At 44.4% G+C, this 27,688-nt stretch overlaps 2 protein-coding genes across 4 annotated transcripts in view; one reads left to right on the top strand and one right to left on the bottom strand.

Moving 5' to 3' along the window:
- Nucleotides 1–1,399: 1,399 nt before the first annotated feature.
- prg4b (proteoglycan 4b) lies at nt 1,400–8,893 on the top strand. Of its 3 annotated transcripts, none has more exons than XM_086268497.1 (15): nt 1,400–1,634; nt 1,741–1,820; nt 2,802–2,918; nt 3,070–3,192; nt 3,967–4,047; nt 4,174–4,233; nt 4,682–4,741; nt 4,826–5,044; nt 5,244–5,759; nt 6,143–6,229; nt 6,450–6,586; nt 6,673–6,829; nt 6,983–7,090; nt 7,834–7,962; nt 8,401–8,893. In XM_086268497.1, exons 2-15 carry the CDS (start codon nt 1,754–1,756, stop codon nt 8,502–8,504), a joined length of 1,965 nt encoding a protein of 654 aa, XP_086124623.1. In that variant the 5' UTR covers nt 1,400–1,634; nt 1,741–1,753; the 3' UTR covers nt 8,505–8,893. The 3 variants fall into 3 exon arrangements, with proteins under 3 accessions (XP_086124623.1, XP_086124624.1, XP_086124625.1); XM_086268498.1 differs by having other exon boundaries at nt 1,402–1,634; nt 5,247–5,759; XM_086268499.1 differs by lacking the exon at nt 3,967–4,047 and having other exon boundaries at nt 1,408–1,634.
- tprb (translocated promoter region b, nuclear basket protein) overlaps nt 8,516–27,688 on the bottom strand; it is a 22,113-nt gene continuing 2,940 nt past the window's right edge. Inside the window, exons 9-50 of the mRNA XM_086268496.1 lie at nt 27,668–27,688; nt 27,403–27,543; nt 27,131–27,234; nt 26,805–27,002; nt 26,568–26,675; nt 26,227–26,453; nt 25,957–26,120; nt 25,463–25,605; nt 24,215–24,363; nt 23,899–24,061; nt 23,647–23,781; nt 23,417–23,557; nt 23,156–23,324; nt 22,613–22,779; nt 22,094–22,246; nt 21,889–22,005; nt 21,503–21,706; nt 21,229–21,416; nt 20,987–21,134; nt 20,745–20,882; nt 19,139–19,270; nt 18,880–19,010; nt 18,570–18,780; nt 18,261–18,407; nt 17,952–18,150; nt 17,635–17,828; nt 17,317–17,390; nt 16,811–17,007; nt 16,401–16,685; nt 16,146–16,300; nt 15,971–16,051; nt 15,524–15,712; nt 15,288–15,437; nt 13,671–13,764; nt 13,142–13,305; nt 12,952–13,043; nt 9,971–10,080; nt 9,791–9,889; nt 9,469–9,610; nt 9,196–9,317; nt 9,011–9,106; nt 8,516–8,733 (exon numbers count right to left, since the gene is read on the bottom strand). The exon at nt 27,668–27,688 is cut by the window's right edge and continues 67 nt beyond it. Coding sequence (XP_086124622.1) covers nt 8,687–8,733; nt 9,011–9,106; nt 9,196–9,317; nt 9,469–9,610; nt 9,791–9,889; nt 9,971–10,080; nt 12,952–13,043; nt 13,142–13,305; nt 13,671–13,764; nt 15,288–15,437; nt 15,524–15,712; nt 15,971–16,051; nt 16,146–16,300; nt 16,401–16,685; nt 16,811–17,007; nt 17,317–17,390; nt 17,635–17,828; nt 17,952–18,150; nt 18,261–18,407; nt 18,570–18,780; nt 18,880–19,010; nt 19,139–19,270; nt 20,745–20,882; nt 20,987–21,134; nt 21,229–21,416; nt 21,503–21,706; nt 21,889–22,005; nt 22,094–22,246; nt 22,613–22,779; nt 23,156–23,324; nt 23,417–23,557; nt 23,647–23,781; nt 23,899–24,061; nt 24,215–24,363; nt 25,463–25,605; nt 25,957–26,120; nt 26,227–26,453; nt 26,568–26,675; nt 26,805–27,002; nt 27,131–27,234; nt 27,403–27,543; nt 27,668–27,688 — 6,089 coding nt within the window. The 3' untranslated portion in view covers nt 8,516–8,686. The remainder of the gene's footprint in view (nt 8,734–9,010; nt 9,107–9,195; nt 9,318–9,468; nt 9,611–9,790; nt 9,890–9,970; nt 10,081–12,951; nt 13,044–13,141; nt 13,306–13,670; nt 13,765–15,287; nt 15,438–15,523; nt 15,713–15,970; nt 16,052–16,145; nt 16,301–16,400; nt 16,686–16,810; nt 17,008–17,316; nt 17,391–17,634; nt 17,829–17,951; nt 18,151–18,260; nt 18,408–18,569; nt 18,781–18,879; nt 19,011–19,138; nt 19,271–20,744; nt 20,883–20,986; nt 21,135–21,228; nt 21,417–21,502; nt 21,707–21,888; nt 22,006–22,093; nt 22,247–22,612; nt 22,780–23,155; nt 23,325–23,416; nt 23,558–23,646; nt 23,782–23,898; nt 24,062–24,214; nt 24,364–25,462; nt 25,606–25,956; nt 26,121–26,226; nt 26,454–26,567; nt 26,676–26,804; nt 27,003–27,130; nt 27,235–27,402; nt 27,544–27,667) is intronic.

The raw sequence follows: 27,688 nt of genomic DNA, 5'->3' as shown, positions 1-27,688 counted from the left end.
AGAGACCGTGCCCGCAGTGCGCACGCGCGCAGCTTAGAGGGAGCATTGCATCCAACTATTATTAAGTTGGTTTCTACATGAGTTCAACATTTATACATTTATACAAAGCTGCACTGAAGGTTACAGACACACGGGGGCGTGCTTACTCTACTTTCTAAAATGTTCAGCTTGCACTTCTTTTCTTTTCCTGTCACTGGGTTGTTGTTTTTTTGTTCTTAAATTAAGATCAGCGGGTTTAATCAATCTCATTTCACAGTATATGAGTGAGAAATATTTCTGCTGATGTTTCCTGTGATGTCTGCTAGACCCGACTGTTTGGTCGGCTCGGCCACTTCAACCAGATCCTGTTGTTATTATTGGGTTGACAGGAGCGTACTAATGAGCCCTTTTCCTCTAACTGAACCATGACATGATGGAAAAATACCACATGCATGATACGGTCCGTCACAACAGCCACACGAGGCTCAAATTATTAAAATGTCTTGTCTGTTAAGAAGGATGCTGTTTGTTCCACTTACAAAGAAAGTAACAAACAAACAAACAAATAAAAAGAAATAAAGCTACATTGTTGTAGGTTTCTTTCTATCTGTGTTTTACAGGTAAAGGTGTACATTTTAAACGATGTTAATCCTGCAACAGTTTACATGAAAACACAATAAACATTCTATTAATGAAAATACAGAGAAATAAAGTAACATGTGACAAATTCAAATACATTGAATTTGCTGTGAATTAATTTACAGTAACTTTAATAAATTACTGTAAATTCCAGTTACAGCAGCAGAGCAGGAAGAGTGTAGAGAATAAGTTGATTATGGGTGGAGGGAGTTACAGCCAAACGCAGTCACAGCCTCTTTAAATACTAAAGATAAACATGTTTTTACTGAGACGCTGCAAATGCTACAGTAATGTCCCCAACTTGAAGGTCGGGAGGCGTTAAATCAACCCTGTTTTCCTTCTCTTGCACTGTCATTGCAGCTTTTTGGCCTTCAACACCTGTAAACCTCATATTTAACAGTACAAATGGTGAATATAGGAGTTTATTTATTTTGGCAGTGACAAGAAACTCAGCTGCCAACAGGGGGAGAGAGGATTTAATATGATTTTACTCTTGATCTATAATTTAATAATTGCTAAAACAAAGATGTAGTAAATGTAAATTGTCTAAGAATAGTTTTAGTGCGTATGTGCTTTATTCTAAAATAGATGGCAGCTGTAAGGGGAAATCAGATTCACAATAAACAGATATATAGAACATATACAGAAAACAGCCAGCTGCTATTTGAGTGTCCATGTGACTTTTATTTGGAAGCTTTAAAGTCTGGGATGAAGCTAAAAGAATTTCCTACTTGTGAACAGTCGGGTTCAGACACTTTTCTTTTTTTTCTTCTTCTTTTGCTCGGAAGTGTGTAAAGTCCGACACACGTGTTTTGATGTCCTTCCAGCTGTTTGTGGCGAATCATGCTGTCTGGACCTGCAGTCTGGACTGGAGGACCCTCCCTATACAGCCTGTGAGATCACTGCACATTTAATTAGACAGGATCCGCCAATTAATGGGAGGTCACACTGCAGCTCTCAGCCTTTTAAAAGCAGGCGGAGCCGAACCTTCAGCAGTGCTCCGAGGCTCCGGCGAGGTAAGCCACGTTTTTGTTCCCGTGTTGTCCCTCTTTGGCACATCAGTCAGAAACATCACTGGAAATATGATGGAGTTTGTGTGCGTGCTTTTGTGTCTACTTTCAGATTCTACAGGAGGATGTCTTCCACACTACTTTGTGCGCTTATTTTTCTGGCTTGTGCTTTGACGTTTAGTGGCGCTCAGAGTGAGTATAACCTGGCATCCTGTAACATGGAAACATTAAACTGGTTTCCATTCTTTAATATTCTTTGGTTTCATTTGTTTTTAATGAAAGCCTTTCCTGGAATGCTTCAGGTTTTTTCTGCTTGTACTCGTTCATATTTACTCTGTTAAATAATTATTTACCTGAGGGGGAACCTATGTGTACCTTATGTATTTAAGATAAAATAAGATAAGATAAGATAAGATAGAACTTTATTAATCCCTCGGGTGGGTTCCTCTGGGAAATTCGACTTCCAAAAAAAGCACAGCAACGACCGAAGTTACAGTTACAGAACTGTTATATATATATACACACACACACACACACACACACACACACACACACACACACACACACACACACACATATATATAAATACAGAGACAATATAAATAAAATATACAAAGGGGATAAATAGAATAAATAGGAATAAAAAAATAAAAATACAAGTGAATTGCACATTTCAAGTATTGAGTCTATTGCACTGTTGACTATTTACAAAAAGTATTGCACAAGGTATTGTACAGTGAGGTGAAGAGGCACTACAGCTTAGTTGTTCCCCCCTCCTTTGTCCTCCTGTTTCCCCTCCCTCTCCCCTCCAGAGAGGAGTTAAACAGTCTGATGGCGTGTGGGACAAAGGAGTTTTTAAGTCTGTTAGTTCTTGTCTTGGGGAGAAGCAACCTGTCACTGAACAGACTCTTCTGGTTGTTAATGGCCGTGTGCAGAGGATGTCCAGCATTGTCCATAATGTCCATCAGTTTCTTTAATGTCCTTTTCTCTGCCACTGTCACCAGAGTGTCCAGCTTCATGCCGACCACAGAGCTAGCCACTACAGCAGAAATCAATTTCTGGCAGGGTTGCACAGACTGTGCCCTCAAGCGGGACACATCAGGAGCGCACGTGTCGTCTCATCGCTGCACCCTCTGCCTCTGACATTTATCCTTCTTTTACTGTTACTGACAGCGAGCTGCAGAGGACGGTGCGGTGGCGAGTACTACAGGGGTTACAGATGCCAGTGCGACTATAACTGTCTGTCTTATGGCGAGTGCTGCAACGACTATGAATCTCAGTGCACCACAAGTGAGGCCTTTTCATTCTTTGGATCTGTAGCATCCAGCAGAATTGAGATTTTTGGTCACCATTGCTGAACCCTTACATATAATAACGTCTAACAACCAGCCATGCAGTCTCACTGTGTTTGTGCGTCTATTATGATGTTTGTGCGCAACAGAAAACTCATGTAAGGGGCGCTGTGGAGAAAACTTCAAACGAGGCCGGCTGTGTAGCTGTGACTCTGACTGCATAACGTACAACCAGTGCTGTCCGGACTACAAGAACCACTGCGATGCACAAGGTTGGTCCTTTCTAGCTCATTCAACTCCTGTGTGTATGTGAGGGATTCTTAATGCATGCTAAACAGATAGATTTCATCATCATCCTTAGTTCATCTGTGGAGTCATACAGCCCTTATGTAACAGATTACATTTAGTCATCAATATAATATACCATCAGCTCATGCACGTTGTTATTATATAATTATGGCAATTTGTGACGCATATTGTGCACAAACGGGAGGAAGATACTAGGATGAATGTGTCTGTGAAGGTTCTCAGTCATCCAGGTCATCGTAGTCTAAGGAGCTTGGAAAGAAAAGCGTCTGGACTTCTTTAAGTTGCTTGAAGACGTTTCACCTCTCATCTGAGCAGCTTCTTCAGTTCTAGGGTCAAATGGTGGGGACAAAGGTAAAGATCAAAGGTCACTCTCTCGAGGATGCTAATGTTCACATTTTGGAAAGAGAAGACAGATGGTTTGACAGAAACATCTATGTCCACTGTGAACGACCATCTTTGAACAGAGGGCGGGGCTTACCACACCAAGGGGGCTCTGGGACTCTCCACCATTTGACCCTAGAACTGAAGAAGCTTCTCGGCTGAGAGGTTAAACATCCAGACGTTTTTCTTTCCAAGCTCCTTAGACCAGGATGAATGTGACATCCCCACTCTAACTCTGCCTGCATGTCCATCACCAGCATGCACAGTACGGCAGTATAACCGCAGCATGCAGCGCATGCAGTAATCTGCAACGATGCAACGTTTGACAATAATTTCTGTCTTGGTAATTGCTGCAGAACAGAACAGTGGAGAGGCCAGTGCAGCAGCAGCAAAGAAGACTAGTTCATGCAATAATGTAAATGATAACAAATCCAAAGGTATATTTTTCTTGGTAAAAGGTTCGATTCCTCCTAGATTTTCAGTCATTTGGGGTTAAAGGCAGATTTTATGGGGGCTACACCAATAATGGTGATTTTTGTTCTCGTTCGTGAACGTTCCCACAGATCAAACTTTGAAAGAGGCAACAGACCAGCTTTCTACGTTCAGTGAGGGAAACGATGAAGGTGAGTTTGCTCTTTTTGAACTTTGCTAGAGAAAGCTATCCAACATTTGGCTCTAATGACAGGAACAAATGCTCACTCAGTCACTTTGATGACTGTCGTGAACTTGATTCGGTGGATTTTAAAACGCATACGTCAGGAGGATGTTTATGGCTGTGAATTTGTCACAGTGGTTTATTTTCGGGGCTAAATCCAGGGGCATTAGCCTCACAGGCCAAATGAAACACAAGGTTGTTGTGAGTGGACTGTGTGTGGGAGGGTTGGGCTGAGTCACAAGAGAGGAAAGCGCTAAATGATGCCAGAAATGAGGACAGGACATTTTCTGGGAGTTTTCTTCAATCAAAGCTCTGAACACTTTTGCATCCAGAGTCCGGAGGAGGACATGTAGGAAAAATAAAGATGGCCGATTAAATGATTAAACTGTTTGTGTGAACCCTGCTGCTGCCAACAGATGACTCTTCAGTTCCTCCGGTCGGTCCAACATCACATCCACCAGATGATCCCACTGATGGTGAGCAAAGCTCTTTCCCAATAAAGTTACACAAGTCTTACGTCCAAGTGCGCACCTCATCTCGCTCTCGTCACATTCTCACAGATGTGTCTGGCCCGATCTTTCCCACTGAAGACTTTTCTAAAACTGAACCTGAAGATCTGGAGGCCAGTCCAGTCCCGGAGATCAGCAGTGACTATGAGCTCTCCACAGTCGACCCGCTGGGTGAGATTTCCACCGAGGCCACCCCGACTGCAGCGAGGACTCCTTCAGACAACGACGACCTCGTCAGCACCACTGCAGAGGCCCCGAGTGACAGCACGAGTATGTGAGATATCTGTTTATGGTATTTGATTCATACAGTTTTTGTGAGTTACTTTAGCAATAGAGTGCAGAAAAAAACCTCAAATGTAGCAACTAAGATACAAATTGCAACTAAAATATGCAAATTGATATTTAATTATTTTATTAAATTGATTAAAAGACTTGATTTACAGTGATATGACTTTCTCTCTGCTCACAGCAGCAGCTGACCACATTTCCAGCGAGCCAACATCAACTTCAGTACCCTCAGTCGAGCCTAGTTCTTCAACCAGCTCCCCACAGCTGGACGCGCAGACACCAGCAGTGGCTATTATGGATGCTGTCTTTCCCTCTGATGAACCAGATAACTCACTGCTCACCATCACCTCTGCCTCCTCAACCATCCCAGAGGAACCCACTGCAAGCCACCCTGAGGATGTCACTGCAAGCAACCCTTCAGTTCTTCCTTCCACCAGTGCTTCCTCAGTGGGATCTGAGGAGATATCAATGGTTGAAGCTGTGACCACCCACGCTCCCTCACCCACAACTGCAGCGTGGAGTATTGCCACAGACGATCTGCAGACCTCCAAACCCACCGGGGCTCAAGAACCAGAGCCGACTCCACCTGTGGAAAAACCAGAGCCATACGAGCCAGACCCAGCTAAGCCCACTTCTAAACCTGACACGAAGCCCCTGGAAACCCGGAATATAGACGATACAGGAGATTACCAAGCAGGTAAGACTGTTTAAAAAAAATAATTTGACCAGATTCTTTATGTCACATGCAGAAAACACCTGAGGGACTCACTCTGTGATGGGCACAAGTACCAAAATTTCCGAAAATCTAATTTGTTTTACGAGTCTGGCACGATCGCAGCCTGTGATTACGTGTAATCACAGGCAGCTACCAGTTTTATGAGCTCAGTTGTTTTTTCATTTTCCCTCACGCTGTAAATAAATCTGACATTCCTCCGAAATTGGAAGTAAAGTTCAGCCACATTTAAGAGGTGAAAACAAGCTCACAAAAACAGCAGAAAATGACAGTCAACGCCCAGAAACACAGTCTGGGATTACGTGGTGGGTGGTGTTTATTCCCACGGGTGTCTTTACTTTCCCCAGATGACAGCAACGATACAAACCTATGCAGCGGGCGGCCCGTCAGTGGAGTCACCACACTGAGGAACGGCACAATGGTGGTGTTCAGAGGTTAGTGCAGCTCCTGTGCAGGTTTAACTCTAAAAGGATCAGTCGTGTCATCCCAGTCCAACAACAGTGGATTTGCATATAAGAGAGAAACTAACGGAATGCACTGAAGACGGGGAGAACTGAGGGGAAATTATTATGAAGCATTAAACTGAGAGAATGAAATTACAATGTTACAATAGCTTATCTAAAACCCCATATAGTGATATTATCACTTTTACAGGTCACTACTTCTGGTTGCTGGATAGTAACAGGGTGCCAGGTCCACCCAGAGGCATCACCCAGGAGTGGGGCGTCCCGTCACCCATTGACACCGTGTTCACCCGCTGTAACTGCCAGGGCAAGACGTACATTTTCAAGGTAAACGGACCAATCTCAGCAGAACCACTGAGCGAACAGCGTTACCCTTTATCTGCCCAGAGTTTAACACTGCATGGTGTTCACAGGGAAGTCAGTACTGGAGATTTGAAAACGACGCTTTGGACCCCGGCTACCCCAAAGTCATTACAACGGGGTTCGACGGGCTGCGGGGCCACATCACGGCCGCCCTGTCGGTGCCCCAGTACAAGAGGAGGGCAGAGTCAGTCTACTTCTTCAAGAGAGGTAAAAATTAGGGGGGCGGAGCTTATTAAACTACCAGAAAAGATAGATTTTGCTGTTCATTGCTTCAGAAAGAGAATTGTAATAAACAATGTGTACAATGTTTGTTTTGAACACATAAAAAGGTTTTAAGATGTTTACTTTCTTTTCCTCTAGGTGGAATGGTTCAGAAGTATTCATACCAGGCTGGTGTCAGGCCAACATGTGGCAAGAAAGTCCAGTATGACGTTTACACAGTCCGCAACCGAGTAGTTCGACAAGCAGGTAACCAATCAGTTTATTTCGATCATGTAAACAATATACAAAGTTCATTTAGCAAAGAAAAGAAGAGACACAGCTACACAACATAAAGCCAAAACATTTCACCGTTACCTGTTCTGATTCAGTTACATATAGAAGAGCAGGAAGTAATCCCGCCCCTTCGCCACGAGTTATCGGTCAGCATTCAATCAGCTTCCTTACTGATAATCTGCAGTAATAATAACGACATTTCTGATATAATATTTACACCACATTATATCATTGTGTTTTTGTGGTTCAACAACTTTGCCTCCACTTTTAAAAAGTTAATGTAGAATCCAACAAGTATGAATCCAATTTCCATTCACTGAATTTGAACATTTTCCCTTTCTCTATAACTCATAAAGAACAACTTAATACCTCTCTTTATGTTTGTGCACTAACTTTTACAATAGTTGTGCGTGAACTTCGTGAAGCGAACCCCGGACAATCCTCACTATTGTTAAGCGTGTTTACAGACGTATGACTGGCTCCATGCTTAGACTTTGGCTTAAACGTGTACACGAGCTGCAGCGCACACACTGCACCGAAAAAGCGAGTCATAGCTGGTGGAGAGGAGCAAATAACTGCAAAATGGAAACAAACACCCATCGTACGGTTTATGGGATGAACAAGGGTTTGTTCACAAAACAAAAACACTGCACTGGACAACGCCAGTACGGTTCGGCTTCATGGCACAACTTTAAACCGGATCGTTTCATTTCCAGCCCCCGTTTTAGGACCGGTCATCAACATTCGGACTTCCTGGAGAGGCTTCCCGCCCGCCGTCACAGCCGCCGTGTCTGTTCCCACAACCGCCGAACCAGAGGGCTACAGATACTTTGTCTTCTCAGGACGTAAGTCACACACACCGCACTGTTTACAGAGCTGGAATAAAAGCATGCGGTTTGGCAGTGTTTAAAGCAGCAGTGGTGTTTACGCACGCCTTTGTTGCTCAACTTCAGAAGCACAGAATGTCCTTCACGTGTCCGTCGGCATGTCGTTAACAAGGACCACGTGTGTGTGTGTGTTAGGGTGTGCACCTGCAGCTCAGATTTATTGCAGTTCCCACAGTCAAGATTTCCATTTCAATGGTGATGCGTAAGAAAACAGGCGGGTGTCCGTGGACGAGCTGCCCACTACAAACTGTAGCAGCGACCGTGTTGATAAACAGCTCTGTGCCGCGTTCATGCCAGTCTACCTGAATATAGAGCGGCACGAAGGAAAATATTGTTTTGTAAGTATCAGCTATTAATGTAATCGTCTAATGAACTTTGTTTATTCTGCTTCTGCAGCAAAATCCTACAACGTGAGGTTGGATGGTGAACGTCCCGTCATCGCTCCTCCTGCGGCCGGCTCATCACCGCAGTCCAACAACTTCATCAGATGTTCACAGTAAAACAACAAAAATGTTTTCGCTTTGTAAGTTTATTATAATCATCATAAAACACATCAGGATGGACCCAATAACAAGAAAGTATCTAATCGCATTAACAAAATGAAACTAAATCAAAGCCAAACACGCTTCATAACAACAGATCAGTCTGAGCTTTCCTGAAGGGAACTACTTTGATTTTTCCTTCATCGGGCGAATCTTCTCCCCTGTTTCCATGACGGAAAAGCTTGACCTGTGGAGATGGAAGCATGTTTTTAGACGGGTTTGCTGCACTGATGTAAAAAAATTAATAAAAAATAAAAATATGGTGACAGTAAAATGTGTTCTGAATAACCACAATGAATGTACCGTGTTTCCTGTTGTGCTTTTCATTAATAAAAGCCTGAATGAAATGTCTGAAGTCCTTTATGAGTGGCCATTTAAAGCAGTAATAAAATCATTGCTCAGTCTTGTGCCCATTATAACGTTCGTGTTACATCACTGTTACCACGAGCTTTCAAACGCGTTACCTCCTCTCTTCATGCGGCCGCCGCGGCTGTCCGGCCATCGTTGGAGCTGTCTGCTGGGCCCGGGCCGGGACTGTTTTGGTGGAGCGCTGCTTGTATCTAAAAAAACAAAAACAAACATAACCTACTGAATATGCAACAAAGACAAAACAGATGGGGAACGGCACAGTCACGAGGCTGCAGTGCACCTGCAGAGCTGGAGGAAGGCTCCTGGCTGGTGGAGGGGAGGCTGCTCTTGTCGGACGCTTGGCTCGACTCCTCCATATCGCCCTGAGACACCACGGGGTCCATCGACACTTCAGCACCGGGCCTGAATCAAGCAAAATGCACCTCGGATTATGTAAACTGTGACCTTCGTAACTTCTCTCATTTTGGTGAAGTTATTGAAACCGAGTGGAACGAAAGGTTTCAAAGAGGCAGAAGTTCGAGGAGTGACAAGCTGCTGAGAGGGCGAGGCTCACCGATCAGTGTCTGGCTCCAGAAAGACGTCGTCTCTCTCCTCCCCTGCACCGGCAGCTCCTGGTGTTGATGTGCTCACCATGGGAACAGACTGAGAGGCGTGCTCTGTTGTGTCGGACTGAGCCACTTCTGAGAAAACAGTTACTGGAAGATAGAAAGATGAAAACAAATTTCAACTTTCCAGTAACTTGTAGTGCTCCCAAACCCAAATTTCATCACACTTATCCTAGAAAAGATAGTTTTGAGGAAGCTCGGGAAAAGGCAGTGCGACATGCTTTAACGGACACATCCCTTCACATCAGACTGACAGAGACAGACAAATACCTGGAGCCCCAACTTGTAGCGGAGTGGTGGGAACGCTGCGTCCACCAGACTCCTCCTCGTGAGTGGCTAAAAACAGGGGACTGTCATACATCCCAAGACCTGAAGAGAAGAATTAGTTTGCAGTTAAAGAGACTGTGGTGCGTACTGATGGTTCTTTGGGGTTAACATTTGGTAGATTACCTCCTTGTGACGCGAGCTGACCCAGATCAGAGTGTGAGGAAGAGCTGGTCTGCGGCATGTCCTCTGAAGGGCCAAACCTGAAGCGCGGCACGCCAGCTACCTGTGGCGAGCTGAGAAACAAAAGAAGCACGAACGTGAATTAGGCGACTGTGGAGCGACCAAAACGAACCAGTTAAGATTTCATTTTAGAAGCAAATGATCAAGTTTGAATGAATAAAGGCTGGTTTATACGAACTCAAGTCTCAGTTTGAGGAGATGCAGTCAGACAGCTCTACATGACTGCATGTTTGTGGCCTATACACGTGCTGTACTACAGTAATGTATGCTACAGGATAATGTAGCACACAACACAGTAGTTCTTTGCAGATTTTCCTCCCATTAAAACATTAACACACACACACACACACACACACACACACACACACACACACACACAGAGCCCCTGTCAAAAGTCTGGACACACCTTCCCATTTAATCATTTTTCTGTATTTTTACTTCTTTCCACACTGTAGATACAAACTCAAGAATCACATATATTAAGTAAGATCTATGGAATCTAAATTTGTTGCCAAGTAGCCGTTCTTTGCTTTGTTGACAGCGCTGCAAACCCTTCTCTCAATGAGCTGAGTAAAGAGAGGCCACAGTCCATCATTACTGAAGGTCAGTCAGTTTGAAATTGCGAAAACTCCCCAAGTGCAGTCGCAGAAACCATCAAGCGCTACGAGGAAACTGGCTCACATGAGGACCGGCCCAGAAAAGGAAGAACAAGACGAATTTATCCGAGCATCGGATCACAAGTTAACAACACCTCAGATTAGAGCCCAGATAAATGCTCCAGGAGCTGGAAAACCACGACCTCATGAAGCTCATCGAGAGAACACCAAGTGTGCAAAGCAGTAATCACAGCAAAGGGCGGCTATTTCAAAGAATCTAAATTTTAAAACATGTTTTGAGTTATTTCACAATTTTTTGTTGGCTGCATGATTCCACGTGTGTTCCTTCATAGTTTTGATGCCTTCAGAGAGAATCTATGATGTAAATAGTCATGAAAATAGAGAAAAAACATTAAATGAGAAGGTGTGTCCAAACTTTTGACTGATAGTGTATAAAACAATGTGTTTCTGTCTGATGAGATCTGGTCAAGTTATATGTACAATTTTTCCAACCAACATTCATCAGTCCATTAAATCACGATAGGTGATATATTCACGCAGGTGACTTTTATGAGGGGAGGAGCAACGTAGTCATGCACAGACTGATTTGTGTGCTTAGAAAACTTTGTTTGTTTCAGTATTAATATAATATAATAATAATATAATACAGCTACTTTTTTGAAATGCACCAAACTGCACAAAAGACTTAAAGTTGGGGATTTTTTTTTTTTTTTTTAATTTCTGTTCGCCTGAAGAAACTTTTTGATTTTTAACTTGTTTAATTTGGTATTTGTTGTTTGGTTGAGTGCGTAAGACAGATAAACGCAGTTATAATGGAAAAAAGCCAGTTTTTCTTCTGTGTTTTCTTTAATTTAAATTACATGTTTTGTTTTTTCTGAACATAGACCACTGCCCTTCTTTCCTTCTGTTATGAGTTTGAGTAAGTGAATCGCTGCACACTATTACCGTTTTTTGTTGACTGCTCCCCTTAGCTTCAACCAACCTTATTAGCAAACTTACTCAAGGACAAATAAATAAATAAATAAATAAATAAATAAATAAATAAATCGCTCTTGTAAAAACGACCGGTGAACGGCTCAGCTTATCGTTGATTAGGGCTGTGCGATATGACCAAAATCTCATATCCCGATATCAGACATTTATCGTCACAACGACATATAATCAAACATTTTACATTTTCTGTAAATTTTGTGAATCTCAGGCAGCTCAACTTGCGTGAAGTGTTTTCAGCTGCGCGTCGTGTAGCTGGAGTCGAGTGTTACATAAGTTTAAACAGCTGCAGTTTTCTTTGTGAGCATTTATTACACGGCTGCGGGCAAAAGCCTGTTCTAAGGTTTATTTTTTAGCACCCGACGGCTCTTTTTAGCTTCTCATCCGTAAACACTCTGCATCATATTTCACGTAATTCAGTTTATTTTGAAAGATCTCCGCAGGATCTTCAGCTTTATTGTGAAAGGTTTATGTTAAAAATAATCAAATGGACGGCGGAGGCACGCGATGGTGTTACCGTCGTTGTTGCCAACGACAACGCATAAAACAGTCGCTTGTCCGTCCGTAGTGTGGTTATGTTACATATCAGAGAACTTTCAGAAATTCTACAGTGACATCAAAACGATGAAAAATTGACGGAAAAAGTTTATTTTGCGACACCACGAAACAAACGACAGCGTAAAATGAAACGATAGACGTTTTCACATCGTCATCTGATATATATCGTTATATCCAACAGCCCTATCGTCGATGGGTGATAAATTCGTCCAACCTTAAGACCAAGGTTAATTTTTAGTCTGCAAGTCCAACAGTTCGTTTAGCACAAAAACAAAGTGTTGTTTGTTCACATGGAGAAGAATTTCCCCTTTCAACACGACCGAGGATGCATTTAAAAACAACAAACAGAAAACTGAAGTTTTGGATGAGCCAGCCGGAGCCACGTCACTGGTGTGAGCTGAAGACGGAGGTGCAGAGATGTCCTCATAATCTGAGTGCTTTGCAACAAAGAGTGGGGAAACTACACTACGGTGTATCACGCCAGCTCCTACCCAAGAAAACTGAACAAATCAAAAGGTGCATCAACAGAGTACTAGTGTAATGCTGTGCACTTATACAACCAGCCTAATTTACATTTGCAAAATATTTATTTTTCCACTGACAAGATTTATTTTTCAGTGGAATTACACAAACTACAGGTCACAATGAAACCAGGAGAAGTTTCGACATGATTCACTGTTTGTATAAACGTGTAGTTCCTTAAAACCTTTAAAAGGTTTTCTGTGTTCCAACTTGCGGCCCGATGTGTGCGACACTTACTGGATGGCCTGATCGAAACCATCAGAGCGGTGAGGCACCACCAGAGTGGGAGTGCTGGGAACCATCCTGTCATCCTCATCGAAAAAGTGCTGCTGCAGATTGAAAGAGGGAAGAAAAGGGGGTCAAGGTTTCACACAGAGGTTCGTAGGAGTATCATGATGTAAATTCTCAGCCTTTCGATGTGACTCACAGCGCTGCCCGGCACACCGGGAGCAAGTCTGCCCACTGACTGGCGGCGCACTGGGATACGCTGTGAAGGCAGCTGATGCACTGGTCTCCGTGGCGACTGGGGCATGCGTGTACCAGAACTTGTGGGTTGCTCTGCAGAGAAAGCCTCCATTGTGCCACTCTCAACTAAAACAGAATTCAAAGGTTCAAATGAACAAGAGAAAATAAGATTTTAGATAAATATACTTTAAAACACCAAAAATGTAAACAAAGTAACTCCCTTTATAATCAGTATCTCAGTTACTTGTGACATTTAAACCTCCTTTTACCTAAAACATAAGTGAGTCGGGTTAATTTGCTTATTTTTCCCGTAAAGCAAATCTCTTCTTAGCAGTGACCTTTGTTACGCCCGCTTTCAGACAGAAAACACAACACGACATCTTTCTCAGTCATTGCAGACTGTGGATACTAATTGGATGGCGGGACGGTTTGTGAGCGCATGCAGAGTCTGAGGCACAGCTACGTATTCGACAGGGTTTCCTGGAGCTTACAGCTGGGTGTCTGGGAATCCGCCGGCCTTTGGGTGGAGTCGGACGCCCCCAGACTCTCCTCCGTCTCAGTGCCCGGCTCCGTTACGTCAGCTCCCTGAGAAACGAGGGGAAATAAAAGGAAACGAGTCAAAGAAGAAATTCAAAACCACTCAGAGTTTAAAAAAGGCTAAATTTGGCAAACGAAGGTAAGACCAATGAGTAACATAACTTTGATGAGTGAGAGGAAACGCCGAAAGAGAAAGGTCATAAAACGGAGGAGTGCCAGGGTATACTGGCAGAGCATCACATGCAGATTATGATTCACTAAAACAACCGTGAGAGAAGCCGAGAGGTTAAAAAAAAAAAAAAGAAGAAGTTTGACCTCCGTCACAGAGAAAAACTCTGAATCAGATAGTGAGACGGTCCAGTGGTCTAACAGGCGAGTCCGGCTTAGCCTCCCTGTACTCTAAACAGGTACTACGGATGGCTTTATCGATTCTTAAGAACGGTCCCGTCCTCTACGGCAGCGGTCTCCAACCTTTTTTGCGCCACAGACCGGTTTGTGCCCGACAATATTTTCACGAACCGGCCTTTAAGGTGTCGCAGATAAATACAACAAAATAAAACCAAAAATTTAATGACTTTAAGTTAATTTCAGCTGCTTCTCTGGAGGTGTCTAGCGCCAAGATGCAGTTACAGAAACAGCTTTTTCCCCGCTGCCGTCACTAAACTTACCCGTGTATGTGTGGACGTAGGCTACTTTTGAAAACTGCAGTTTTGAAAAATATCTCCGTCCACATGTAAACGCTAAAAATGCACTTAAACGCTGTCAAGAACGTGCCAAATCCTAGCTGTGTAGAAATGTTGGCCCATTAGAAGTGTAGAAGCCTGGCAGGGAAACAGTAAACAGGGTTTTATGCAAACCGTAACTACTTCTGAAAGGTTTTTGGGGTTTTTTGGAAAGGCAGCTAATTCTGTGTTACTTTTAGAGAGCCTTTATATTTTAAATGCTAATAACCAAAAACAGTATTTTGGCTGGTATAGACTCACAACTCAACTTAGGAATGAACAAAATGCATACAGCATTCATACATTTTAATTTAAAATGTATTCAAACCCGACGTCGGTGTTGAATGAAGTTCACTCTGATGCATCCGTCTTTCTAAATGGAGGGACAGTAACTGTGCGTACATGTTTGTTACCCAAGTAATACTAAGCTGTTTTTGTTTACACATTTTATAGTTTAATCCGTGCTGCTATTTAATATTTTCTATCGTGTATAAAGAGAATAGTTTCTATTTAACTTGGTTCAGATACCTGCCTTTGAATATAACACGTGTATCATTATTCCAAAACCTCACACAAAGATTACAAGTAAAAAGCTCGTTAGCTGTTCCCTTGCAGACACTGACTCATCCTACTGAATATGTGCAACGAAGACTCGAGTAAAAATGTAAACAGCTAAAGTCAACACAGGCGCGCAGACAGGACGTTACGACACAGGGGCAGCATGTAAGTGACGGTGAAACGAGAGCGTGTGGAAAAACTGAGTGTGTGAGCGGGAAAGGCAGCGAGTGGGAAGGGTTAACACGGCGTGTGGGTGGCAGAGGTCACAGCTGGAGCTGCAGGTACTCTTACCTCTGTGTCGTCTCCTTCGTAGGGCTCGTTGCAATCGCCGCTGCCCTCGTTGCTGTCCTCTCCTTCCTCTCCCATCTCTCCGTCATCATCATCCTCCTCGTCATCTTCCTCCTCCTCGTCTTCATCTTCTTCATCCTCGTCATCGTAGTCCTGGAAACCGGCAAATTTGTAAGACAAATTTTCACCGTTTTAAATGTCGTCTTTAAAAAAAAAAAAATTGAACAAAACTGCCGTACCTGCTCTTCGTCTTCGTCTTCCTCCTCCTCTTGTTCTTCGTCACTCTCTGTGTCCGTTACGATAACGATCACTTCCTGCTGCAGTTGTTGCGTGGTCTCGCTTTGGCTCAGGGTAACCTCTTGCTCCATTGTAAGGGACTGGGAGGCTGTGCCTTCATCTCCATCCTCCAGCGTGGAAAACGCCTCCGTCTGCGGGGCGAAAAAGTGACAACGCAAAACATCATGCAAACTAGATACCAGCACAATTCCTGCATGAATGTGACAACATTATCACAAGACTACTTTATGGTACTGCTACAATGGTGAAAACTGTTTTATGGTACAACATTATGAAATCCTCATTGGCAGCTTTGAGATTGAGTCTATTTATTTACTTTTAATCACTGCAAAGATTTAAATGATGGTAATTATCAGCTGATGTACAAAACTAAAAATGTTTGGGCCAACCTGGCTTCCTTCTCCACCGTCTAGACTGTCTGTCGGCACCACTCCCTCCGCCTCAGCGCTATCCTCGGCCAGCACCTCTTCCTACAATCAGAACCGGCGCATCAACATTCGCTCAAATTTAAAACAAACAAACAATCAAAACCATGGAGTTTTATGTGCATCAGTCCAGCCTCACCTCTGGACCCACTCTCTGGATAATGCGCAGCTTCTTTGATATGGGAGCCCGCGAGGTGTCCTCCTGAGTGGCTTCAGTGTCAGTGACCACACTGGCGGTCTCCTCCTCTTCCCGAGGACGCTTGGACATTGCTGATGTCCCCGGTGTTGCTGACACTGGAGAGAAAGTGTGGCTATCGTTGGTTAAAGAATTAAGAAAAAACCTCGTCGTCTAAAACAAAATATCGCCTCGGCTTTCAAAAACATCATCTCTCACCGGTTCCAAACACAGAGGACGACGTTGACGGCCGCTCCACCTGCGAGCTAGGCGTGGCCTCGATCGCCACAGGCGGTGGCTCCTGATTGGCTGGCTCTGTATGGGTCATGCTCTGCTGCTGCGTTGGTTGAACGAATGCGGTGGCCTGTGTCTGGGTCTGCTGCACAGTGAGCATGGGGCTAGCTAAGGTCGTCTGGACGTTGGGGCTGGCGGAGCGCACCGAGCCGCTCGCACTGCCGTACACGGTCACGTGCTCCACTGGTGGCCCTTCAGCTGGCTGCATCACTGTCCAAGAATAAAAATTACAAACACTGCAGGTTTTACCATGACTAAAAAAAACCAAACCTGCGGTTAGTTTCCTACTCACGGACTCGCTAACAGCTCAGCTAAAGCTTTGCCGTTAAACCTACCTTCCTGCGTCTCCACCTGGGTGGTGGGCATGACCGTAGCAGTGGGCGTAGGAGTGGGCACAGGAGCTGGGGTGATCATGGGCCTGATGCTTGCTCTCGGAGTGGGTTTGTTCCCTGGGTTGACGGGCTGTTTACTGGCTGTAGCAACTACAGGTGTAGGCTTAATGTTGGCGGTTGGAGGCTCGGAGGTGCTGGCACTGACGGAGACAAGCATTAGGATGAGTCATTGTTCTCTGGACCTCAAAGATCCACTAAGAAAATGATACTCTCTCCTCCAAAGTCCAGACGTGGCACCTACACTGCCATTTCATTTTGAGATTGCAGAAGTCAGCGGCACGACCAAACGAGTGTCAAACAGCAAAAACTCAGAAAAGTGCAAGTGTGGACCAGCCACCAGTCAAATGAATAAAGTCAGCATTAAGACAAATACAAAACTCACGAAATGCATTGATGCATACTGAGTAAGACTTTTTAAATACTCCTCCATGCTTAAATAGTGCCCCTACCTGCCCCTGTCTGCAGCTGGAGTGGTCTTCAGGCTGATCTGCCTCTGCTCTGTGCTCCTCTGCGGCTCTTGGGTCTAAAAGCACCGAAAGAAAGAAAATGCTCAGAATCAGGACGCCGAACGGTCACTAAACTCGCCGTACTTCTCCAATCCAACATAGTTAAGCCATCAAAATAGAGAACACTGATAAAATAAAGACACAATTTTAGCAACGCTTGCAGATAATCGTGTTTTAGTTGTGTGACACATACCTAAAACATTAAAATATTTATATCACAGCGAACCAGTGTAAGTAGACTAAAGTAAACAACATCCTCACCTTGCTGGGACCTGCCTCAGCTGGCTCATCTCGCTGCTCTTGTCTCTCCTGTTGACCTCGCAGGTCTCGGAGTTCTCGCTCCTGCCGACTCAGACGGCCCTCGTATTGAGACTTCAGAGCGCTCACTCGCACCTCCAGCTCCTCACGCTGCTGTTTTAGCTCCTCGTTTTCCTTCTGCAACTGGTCTTTAGCGCCTGATCATAAATAGCAAAAGTCACAGATTCGAAGTGAGAAGCGATGCTCGTTACGCAGAGCCAAGCGATGTGAGGAAGAGCAAGTAACTGGTAAAAATCAGGAGTTTATGGTAGTCCCCTTACCCATGAGCTGGTTGATCTTCTGCTTGGCACAAACGATGGCTTTCCTGGTCTTCTCCTCCTTCTCAGCCATCTGCTGTCGGAGCGCGTCCTCCTGAGAAGCTTTATCCTGCAGCTCCTGCCGCAGCCTGGTCAGCTCCGTCTGCAGCCGAGATGATTGTTCCTGGGCGTTACGTGCATCGGTCTCGCGCTCCGTGACCACCTAAGGTAAGCGTGCAGAATTGTCTAAACACTTGCTTTTTTCCCACCCTCCCAAGAACTTTTAGTATAGAGGTTTATCAGCACATATAAAACGGGGGGAAGTTTTCCTACCTTGTTCATGTTCTCCAGCTGTCCTTCTAGGTCTGCACTCCGAGCTTCAGCTTGACTCAGAGAATCTCTGAGGCTCTGCAGCTCCTGAACAGAGGCCTGACGAGCCTCCTCCTCTTGGGATGGGCCTGCCGCGGCCTCAGCTACAAGCTGGAGTACATATGGAGTTAAAGTTTAACCTCAAGGAAGCACAACTGTACTACTGATGAACTAATTTATCACCAGATCGTGATAAATTAAAACACATTTTACAACCACCCACTTTAACTTCAGGCTTTGGATTGAAGTTTAAGCTGTAATGGTAACAAGTACCTTGTCGTGCGCCACCTTAAGCTCATCGTACTGCGTCCTGTAACGCCGTCCGATCTTCTTGATCTGTGCGATGGTTCGCATCTTCTCCTGGAGTTCATGGTTTTTGGTCTCAATCTCCTTCTGCAGCCCGTTCTTGTCTTCGGTTATCTTACTCATACTGTCACGCAAGCTTTGTATTTGGTTCTGTAGGGAAGCTGTAAGATTATTTGTCCTATGGAGAGAAAAGAAGAGAAAACTAAAATGAATGAAGACAGGGGAAGAAAGAACAGACCAGGAGAGCCCAGTTCAGCACCTGTATGTAGTTCCTCACCTGACCACCTCAGATTTAAGTCTGTTGTTTTCCTCATTCAGCTGCTGGATACGTTTGAGATGCGCCTCCTTCTCAGAATGCAGACGCTTGTACTCTTCTGGATCCGAATCTTTCTGCTGACTCACCAAATGCTAGAGCGACATAAGGACAACTAGTCATTCATCTCACAACTTAGAAGTCTGTCTCATGACAAACGTAATTTTTCCCCTTCATATGAAAAATAAAATCTTTTTGTTTATATTTGGGTCTTTGCACCGACCTGAGTACGAGCCTTCCAGCGTTTGATTTCCTCATCCAGCAGCTTCTTCTCTGCCTGCAGCATGCCGCTTTTCTCACTCAGCTCAGAGTTGGCCTGCTGCAGTGGCAAGATGTCCGACTCCAGCTTTTGCACCTGAACACACAAGAGATACTCAGGCACTGAGAAGATTTCAAACATAGCTGCCGCTTTGCTGCTGATTTCCTCCACCGAGTTGTCAAGTCTGCAGTTTATGTCTGTCTAGACTGTGTGTGTCTGTTAGGGTTCGGCGATTGAACGAATACGTCGACTATCACCGATAGGCTGAGCCCACTGGCGATCGTTTTTACAAGAGTGACTTATTTATTTGCCCGTGAGTACGTTTGCTAATAGTGATGGAGCTAATAGAAGCAGTCAACAGAAAAAACATAATAATAGCACCCTGTTTCATCTGCGAGCAAATGCTTGTTCCTGCAGAAGCTGGTGATAGCCTAGCATACTCAGCACGTACATGTTAATGCAAGTTAGTCGTGTTTGAGTCCTTTGCTCGCACTACACGTCTGCACAAGCGGCACACCGCTTTGGTTACATCCTCAGGTTTACCTCTTTCATCTGGTTTAAAGCCAAAGAAATCCCAAATTGGTGACTTTAGATTTTTTTATTGCTGTCAGCGTTAATGCGCCGTCATCAAGACAAATGCGATTAACAATTAACCCATCTGTGCGCAGACTGAGTCAAAATCCCTGAAATGTCTCCGTCAATGCATTTGTTCACTCTGCGCTCCAGATGTGTTGAGCGCGTTAATAATTTTTAATCGTTAACCGCGTTAACCCTGACAGCCTTAATTTTTTTGGAAATTAGTTCGTCCATGTTTGGACTTCCTCTTGTTAACGCGCAAATCCGTGCATGATTACATTGCTCCGCCCATCAAAAAGTCTGCGCATGTGCGAATATATCGACCGGACTGACGAGTGTCGGTTGAATTTTTTTTTTTTTTTTTTTTTACACATCTTCTGTGTTTACATATCTTTGTGGGGACCAACAGCCCTTATGGGGACAAAATCCAGGTCCCCGCGAGTTTGAAAGCATTTTTCAGACTCAAAATGTGGTTTTAGTCTCAGGGTTACAATTAGGTCACGGTTAGGCATCCATTTTTGATGGTTAGGGTGAGCAGCTACGGAAAGCATTATGTCAGTTAGATGACAACACAGTGAGTGTATGTAAGACTATACAGAAATCTGATACGTGGGCACTCATTCACTATAACTCACCCTGTCTGTGAGTTACAGGTGTGAATAGTGATCATAAATTAAGCTGACCATTCAGATTCAACATGTTGGTGTTTTTGGACATTTTTATGGTCACAATAACCTTTGACCACCAAAACTCTTAAAATACGTAGATGTTAACGCAAAATTTGAAATGTACAGAAGACTTTCCAGACTCCACGTAGCATGCACTGATCGTCAAAGGGAAAATAAAATAACGCTCTTCTCGTGGGTGTTGTCAACATCAAATTTAAACACTTGCAATATTTGGATAATCGAGTGGTTATAGTGTACAAATGAGAAACTAATCTCCAGTGCACTGCTGGAGAACATGTGAGATTCAAGTCATCAGTGAGACTGACCTTGGCTTGAGTTTGCTGCAGTTCCTGCTCCATCTTATCCCTCTCTTCTCTCAGACTCTTGTTTGTCTCCAATAGGATGCTCATCGTTTCCGTCTTCTTCATCAGCTCATCGTGCTGAGCCAGGGTCTTCGCTGTCACCTGAAACAGAGTAAAGTGTAAGATAAAGAAAATCCGTAGGTGATCTGCGCGCTCGGTACAGCCGCAAACCAGAAGTTACTGAGTCAACGAGTAAACAAACAAACCTGCATCCTCTCTCGAGCAGCGCTCAAACTGTCCTGCACCTCCTTCAGCTCTCGTTCCAAATGCTCCACCCTCAAACGGTAACGCAAAGTCTCCCCTTGGGCGACCTCAAAACGAGACTCTGAGATCTCCTTCTCCCGACGTACAAACCTGTGATGAACAATGCGGATCAACCGTTCTTAGAAATAGTGAAATCATGATTGTGCAAGAACATCCTGCAGTGTAAGCTAGATAAGCCCGTTACCTGAGAATCTCAAGAAGCTGGTCCTGGGATTTTCCCTCTTCAGTCAAAGATATGTTGAGGGAACTTTCACTGGCAGCACGCTGCAAATTATCTGCCATCTTGCTGCTCATGGCCTGGATCTGCTCATGAAGGAGGGTGTTCTGCCTTTGCAGCTCCTCATAGCGGCTCTCCATCTTGGACATCTCCTCCTGTCAGACGAGTTAAGACGAATTAAAACATATCATAATATATCTAACATAACATATCTAATCTATTTATGTAATGTAAAACAAACCTTGAGGATCTTCTCTTGCTCCTCCCATGACACTCTGGCCTCCAGTAGCTCAGCACTGATCCTCTGCTCTCTCTCCCCCAGCTGGTGTTTGAGCTCTGCAGCCTGCAGGACCTGGGCTTTAGCTGCCTGCAGGGCTTCCACGTCCGCTGCATGCAGCATCATCTCCCGCTCATATTTATCTTGAGCTTCAGCTGCCAGTTTAACCTTGAAGAGCAAAAGAAGGTTTGGAGTCAATCTCTGCATATCAGAGTTTCTCAACATTTCTTCCCCTCTCCCCACAAATTACTTCATATTTTTGATTTTTACCTGCATTAAGTGACCTCAAACCAGAATATTCCACACTTGGATTATTTTCCTCCATGTAATATTTTATTATGACTGCTTACCTGATCTTGGCAGTCCTTAATAGCCTGCTGTTTCTGGGCTTCAACGACTGCAACCTGCTGTAGCGCTGCCTGGTGGTCTGCCTGGGCACTGCTAAGACTTCTCTTCAGGTCATTTATCTAACACAAACAAACAAAAATGTTTCCAGTAACAGAAACAAGTAAACGCATTTTTCACTTGTGCCTGGTTATAACAAGGCTTTCGTACTTGTTCCTCCAGAGCAGCCAGGACACTCTTCTTCTGCTCCTTCAGGTCTTGCTTCTCTTTCTCTGCTTGCAGAAGCTTCTCTTCGAGTCTGCAGCGCTGCTCCTCGGCCTCCTTCATACGGCCTTCAATGGATGAGCGCGCCTGCTCCGTCACCTGGTTGTCACACACGTCACATTACATTTAGAAAAACAAAACATTTACGTGATTTTTAAAACTTAACGTGCCAAATTTGTAATTGTTGAGACGATCTCAACCCTGATCATTGTGTACACCAATAATAAATAATATTGAGCTGCCTCGTGGCTACTTTTTAACTTTCATACAGTAACAGACTGTGAAGCTTCTTGAATCACATCTGTATCGTCTGTACTTTCATATAAAGTTACAATGTCAACATAAACTAAAACAACTTTTTATTTGATTAACAGCAACAACCCTTTGAATGTTTTCCACTTTCATATTTTTTGTCCTATTTGGATGTTTTATGAGCTGACGTTGTTTCACGATCGAGCCCCCAACCTGTTTCTCGTTCTCCAGCGATTCCTCGAGGCTCTGAGCCATCGCTTGGTACTGCTCCATGCTGGATGTGGTGGCCCGGAGGCTCTCTGCAAGCTCTTCAACCCGCGTTTCAGCAAGCTGCAGGCGGCCTCGTAGGTCCTCTCTGTCTTGATCTGAACCAGGCAGGCCTGCAAGCGAGTAAAGCATTTTGAAGTCGTTGTGTGAGAAAGGGGGACGCAAATGTGCACTAATCAAATATACCAATTAAGTTTGAAGAACCTGTGCTTAAGTTCCCACAGATTTTCAAAAGGAGCGCGGTTTTCGACATTGAGTGCAACACTCAGGCTTTTAAAAGTTCAGATAAAACTGGAACATCTGAGCAATTTACTTGCGTCTCAAACATTCAAACTAGAACGTAGGATCCAAAAGAATGACGACGCTAAACATGCCTCGTGGTACTTCATGACATCCCGACAACATACAAAGAATTTAGGTTTGTACGTGTCTGGATTTTATTGTGAATGTTAGTTTAACTTCTTCTGTCTGTAAACATTTAATGCCGACCTCTGCCGATCGGTGTAGAGGGGGAGCTCAGGATGTGACGCCCTTCGATGCTGCCTTGCTGCATCCTGAGGGTGTTGAGCTCAGACTCGGCGGCATGAAGTTGTTCCTTTGTTTTTTGGTGTAAGGCGACTTGTGTCTCCAACTGCCTCTTTGCATCCATTAACTGAATCTGTGCATATGAAAAAAAAAATCATTAGCACTATATCTGCATCCTTCTCTGGCCTACAAAAGATGATAGAAACTGTTTTATTGGATGCCTACTTCCTGGTTTCTGCTGAGCAGGTGGCGCTGCTCCACTTCTTGTTCAAGCCTCTTCTGTAGCTGGGAGATCTCTCGCTCCTGTTTCTCTAGCTGGCTGTTCAGACGCTGACGTGTGTCGACCTCAGAGCGCTCCAGAGTGGCCTAAAAGAACAGAAAAGGTAACGTTAATTTTGTTTACGTGAAGATGTGACAGTCAGACACTGACAGAAAAAAAAACAACCTCAGATTACCTGAATAGCCTGGAGGTTGGTCAGCAGCAGGTTTTGGCTCTGCTGCTGGCTCAGAATCGTCTCTTTCTCCTGACTCAGCCGGGACTCGACCAGCTTCAGCATGTCTCTCTCCTTACGCAAGTTCTCAGCACGGCCCTGAAAAGGTGGATGAGATTCAGTTCACAGTACGTGTCTCAGTATATCCTGGAGCAGGGACACGTCCAACTCCAAAGTGATCCGAAGCACAAATATGACACTGGATACGGGGCAAACCTCAGCCATGGCGAGTTTCTCCTTGGACTCTTTAAGATCCTCATTCAACGTGTGGACGGTCTGTTCAAGCTTTTGTGTGGCAGCCTCCATCTTCTGTCCTTTCTCTCTCAGTGAAGCAATCTCCTTCCTGTAGCCCTCGACATTGTCCTGCAGCATCTCGTACCTGAGAGCGTAAAAAGCTGACGTCACTTCTGCTGACTGATGTCCTTGTGATTAAATGTTTGATTTTAACAGTGGACATTTCCCCTGAAAAGTTCACATGCTCCCAAGTTCTGTTCCTGCTACACCCCCCCCACACACACTTTTTTTAAATTACCTTTTGGAAGCAAACTCTAGCTGTGTGGATATCTTGGCATTCTGGGAGCGGAGCTCCGAGAGCTGTTCCTGGAGTTTCTCGTTCTGTTCGGTCATCGCCTTCTCGCTCTCCGCGCGCTCCTTCTTATAGGTGGAGAAGACGTCCTGCAACTGCAAAGAAACCAGACATTTTATTTACTTTGATAGAGGTGTTAGTAAATAAATAAATACAATTTTATTTCTATAGCACCTTTCTAGACAGAATCACAAAGTGCTGCACATAAGATAACAAATAATAAAAGGGTAAAACAGACAATATAAAACAGGCAGAAATTTAACCAAAAACAGTTTTAAAAAGGTGAGTTTTGAGTTGTTTTTTTTTTAAAAACAACGACCGAGTCCACAGATCTTAATGTCTGAGGGAGAGAGTCCACAGTCTCGGGGCCACTGTGGCAAAAGCTCCGTCACCCTTAATTCTCATCTTAGTCTGTTTTATAGCAAGTAAGCCCTGATCAGATGACCTCAGGGACCTGCTGGGGACGTAAGGCTGTAGCAGATCGGAGATGTAGGCTGGTGCCAGTCTATGCAAGGCTCTAAATGTCAAGACCAGGATCTTAAAATGAACTCTAAATTCAACAGGAAGCCAGTGTAGCTGAAACAGCAACGGTGTCACATGAGAATACTTGGAGGATTTTGTCAAAAGTCTAGCTGCAGCGTTTTGCACAACCTGCAGACGATCCAGAGAACCTTTGCTTAGACACATGAACAAAGAGTTACAACAGTCCAAGCGTGAGGAAATAAGTGCATGTATAGCTATCTCCAGTTCAGGACGAGATAAAATAGGGCTTAACTTAGCCACATTTCTTAAATAATAAAAAGCGAGTCAAAAGTGACACCTAAATTCCTGATAGAGGATTTAACATACACAGAAAGAGGACCAAGGGCTTTCACTATCTGGGATACAAATCTGTCCGGAGCACATATGAGGACTTCAGTTTTCCCTCGTTGAGTTGGTGGAAATTTACAGCCATCCAACGTTTGATAGAATCTAAGCAGTCATTTAAAAGCCAATAAAGTCTGCCAATAAACACACTGCTGTCTGTGATTCAGAGACCTACAAACGTCTTTATGTGGGCACTGTGCCATCTGGTGGCCAGCACGAGCAACACGATGCAAAGTCCCAAGCTTTTAATGAAGAAAAGAAATAAAAGAATAAAATAAAAGAAATAAATATTTTCAGTTTCCGTCTTGTGAGGCAAATTTAGCTCACCTGTCGCAGAGCCGCCTTGGCCTCCAACGCCTCAGCAGACTCTGTGGCCATGGAAACAAGAGCGGTGGGTGTTCCTGCGGTGGGAGTGGCCGCGGGGGAACGACGTGGGGTAGACGTCAGGGAGAATTCTTCAGTTGGTGTACCTGGTGGATAAACAATCAAATATTCATCCGTGCTCTTCTGCTTATCCTTTTCAGGGTCGCGGGAGGGCGGAGAGGCAGCGCAGACCCTGGACAGGTCGCCAGTCTGTCACAGGGCGAACACAGAGGCAGACATTCGATTCGCTCTCACCTATCGGCAATTTAGAGTTTCCAGTTAACACTAACTGCATGTCTTTGCACTGTGGGAGGAAGCCAGAGCGAACAACATGCAAACTCAAATATTCAAATATTCAAATTCTGTGTAACGTGTAAAACTGCTGTGAAATTAGTGTATCGAATTCTATAAACAGTATTCGTTTATGATTTTCAAGATGCAAGTGTTCACGTTCTTACCTTGTTGTGGGAAGTTGACTCCGGTCGCCTGAGCCAGTAAGACTCGGTACATGTCCCTCTGCCTCACAATGGACTCGGTCATCTTTATCTGCTGGCTGCGTTGCTCTCTCAAAGACTCCAGCTCAGCCTGGGCCTTCCCCAAACTCTGCTCCAGCTCCCCGTGCCTGAGACAGTTCATTGTGGGGGAAAAGGTGAGATAATATTTTAGGTCAGATGCAAAACTCTGGCTAAATAAATACATTTTAAAAAGTAGTAAACATTGTAACATACTTATTGCCGGTAGCCTCAAACTCCTCCTTCTCCTGGGCTTCACTGAGATCTCTGAGGGCCGCAAGAAGACGCTGGTTCTGCTTCTGAAGCTCCTCCACACTACGGAAAGTCACCAAGTGTTGGCTGATCACCTCTGACGTGCTGCTGACATCAGCTGAGCTCACCTCCTCCTCGTGAATCACGTGGTTCCCACGAGCTTCTTCGAGCTCAATCAGCAGCACGCGAACCTAGAAGAAACGATAAGGGGTAGTAGAGAAATTTTATTTGAGTGATTTGATTATTTCGGTCATTATTTTGAAGACTGACAAAGTTTATCCACACAAAGAAAAGGACGAACCCACCTGCTGAGCCATGTCAGCGAGCTGAAGCTCAAATCTCTGATTGTCTCTCTCCAGGACCGAGGAGCGCTTGTTGGCCTCGTCGGCCTCGCTCTGCAGGCGGTGAACCTCCTGTAACAAACGTGAACGGAAAGCTCGAGCGTTGCTTGTTATTAGCAGTCACTGTTTACGGTTTTCTTGTCAATTAAAAAGCAGCAAAAATCTATTTGATCACGCAAACAACGCGGCTCCATTACAAACCTTAACAGCCTGCTCCAGCTTGGCAGAAAGGCTGGCCACTGATTTCTGCATGCGCTCATGCTCATCCCTCTGCCTTTTCAGGATGGGGGCTTTCGCTTCCACTTCCTGCACAATGTCGTCCAGATACTTGTTGACTCGCTTGTTCTCCAACCGCTCCAACTGCAGCTGCTCCTGGCTCTCCACGTATGCTGTATACAACTGAAGACGTGATAATCAAACATCTTGTTGTTAGTTCAACACACGTCGGTAAGAAATCCGAACAAGCAAGACACACAACTCTAGAGTAATGTAATTTGTAATGAAACTTAACCCTGAGCTGTACGCACCTCAGTCAGCTTCATACCAGGTTTTATCTTGGATATAGCAGCGGCTGTTGGAGACATTGTTGTCATTTGCTGTTCTGTCAGAATGGATGTTGAGGCAACAGGGCCTGGACAGACAAAGAGAAAGTTCAAATGATCACATTAAATATAAATAAATAAATAAAATAAATCCACGCAAGGCTTGGCTGAAGTTCCAGAAAATTAATTTTGCATTGCCTACAAATAATCAGCATGTCAATGAAATGAAGACAGGAATAAAAATCAACTCCACTGACCTCTAAGTTTGGAACTTGACAGCAGTTCATTGGCATTGTCCAGCTCCTTCTCAAGGCCCTGAATCCTGTCCTTTAGCTCACCGACAGTTTTGTCTGTGACGCCATTCATTTCCTGCAACTTATCCTCGAGAGCCTTGTTGGCTGTCAAGGAGGGAAGAAAAACAAAGACTCTAAAATCCCAACAACCTGCAACTACACGAGCAAACAAACTGAACATCTTCTGTCCTTCTAGGATAGAAAACATGATTACAGAGGAGCCTTTTACCTTCACCGGCATCTTTCAGCA

Source organism: Aulonocara sp. 'chitande type north' Nkhata Bay, linkage group LG17, assembly GCF_057382095.1.
Source record: "Aulonocara sp. 'chitande type north' Nkhata Bay isolate Kocher_YH1m ecotype deep benthic linkage group LG17, A_spYH_male_GT1.1, whole genome shotgun sequence".
Taxonomy (NCBI): Eukaryota; Metazoa; Chordata; class Actinopteri; order Cichliformes; family Cichlidae; genus Aulonocara; species Aulonocara sp. 'chitande type north' Nkhata Bay.
The sequence above is the reverse complement of the archived record's forward strand: the minus strand, read 5'-3'. Positions and strand labels throughout refer to the sequence as shown.

Bases quoted from the DNA above. Each gene is read 5' to 3' on its own strand.
- prg4b (XM_086268497.1), top strand. From the start codon at position 1,754: ATGTCTTCCACACTACTTTGTGCGCTTATTTTTCTGGCTTGTGCTTTG. The intron at 3,193-3,966 runs GTTGGTCCTTTC...TAATTGCTGCAG, and splicing joins GAACCACTGCGATGCACAAG to AACAGAACAGTGGAGAGGCC. The intron at 7,963-8,400 runs GTAAGTCACACA...CTGCTTCTGCAG, and splicing joins ATACTTTGTCTTCTCAGGAC to CAAAATCCTACAACGTGAGG.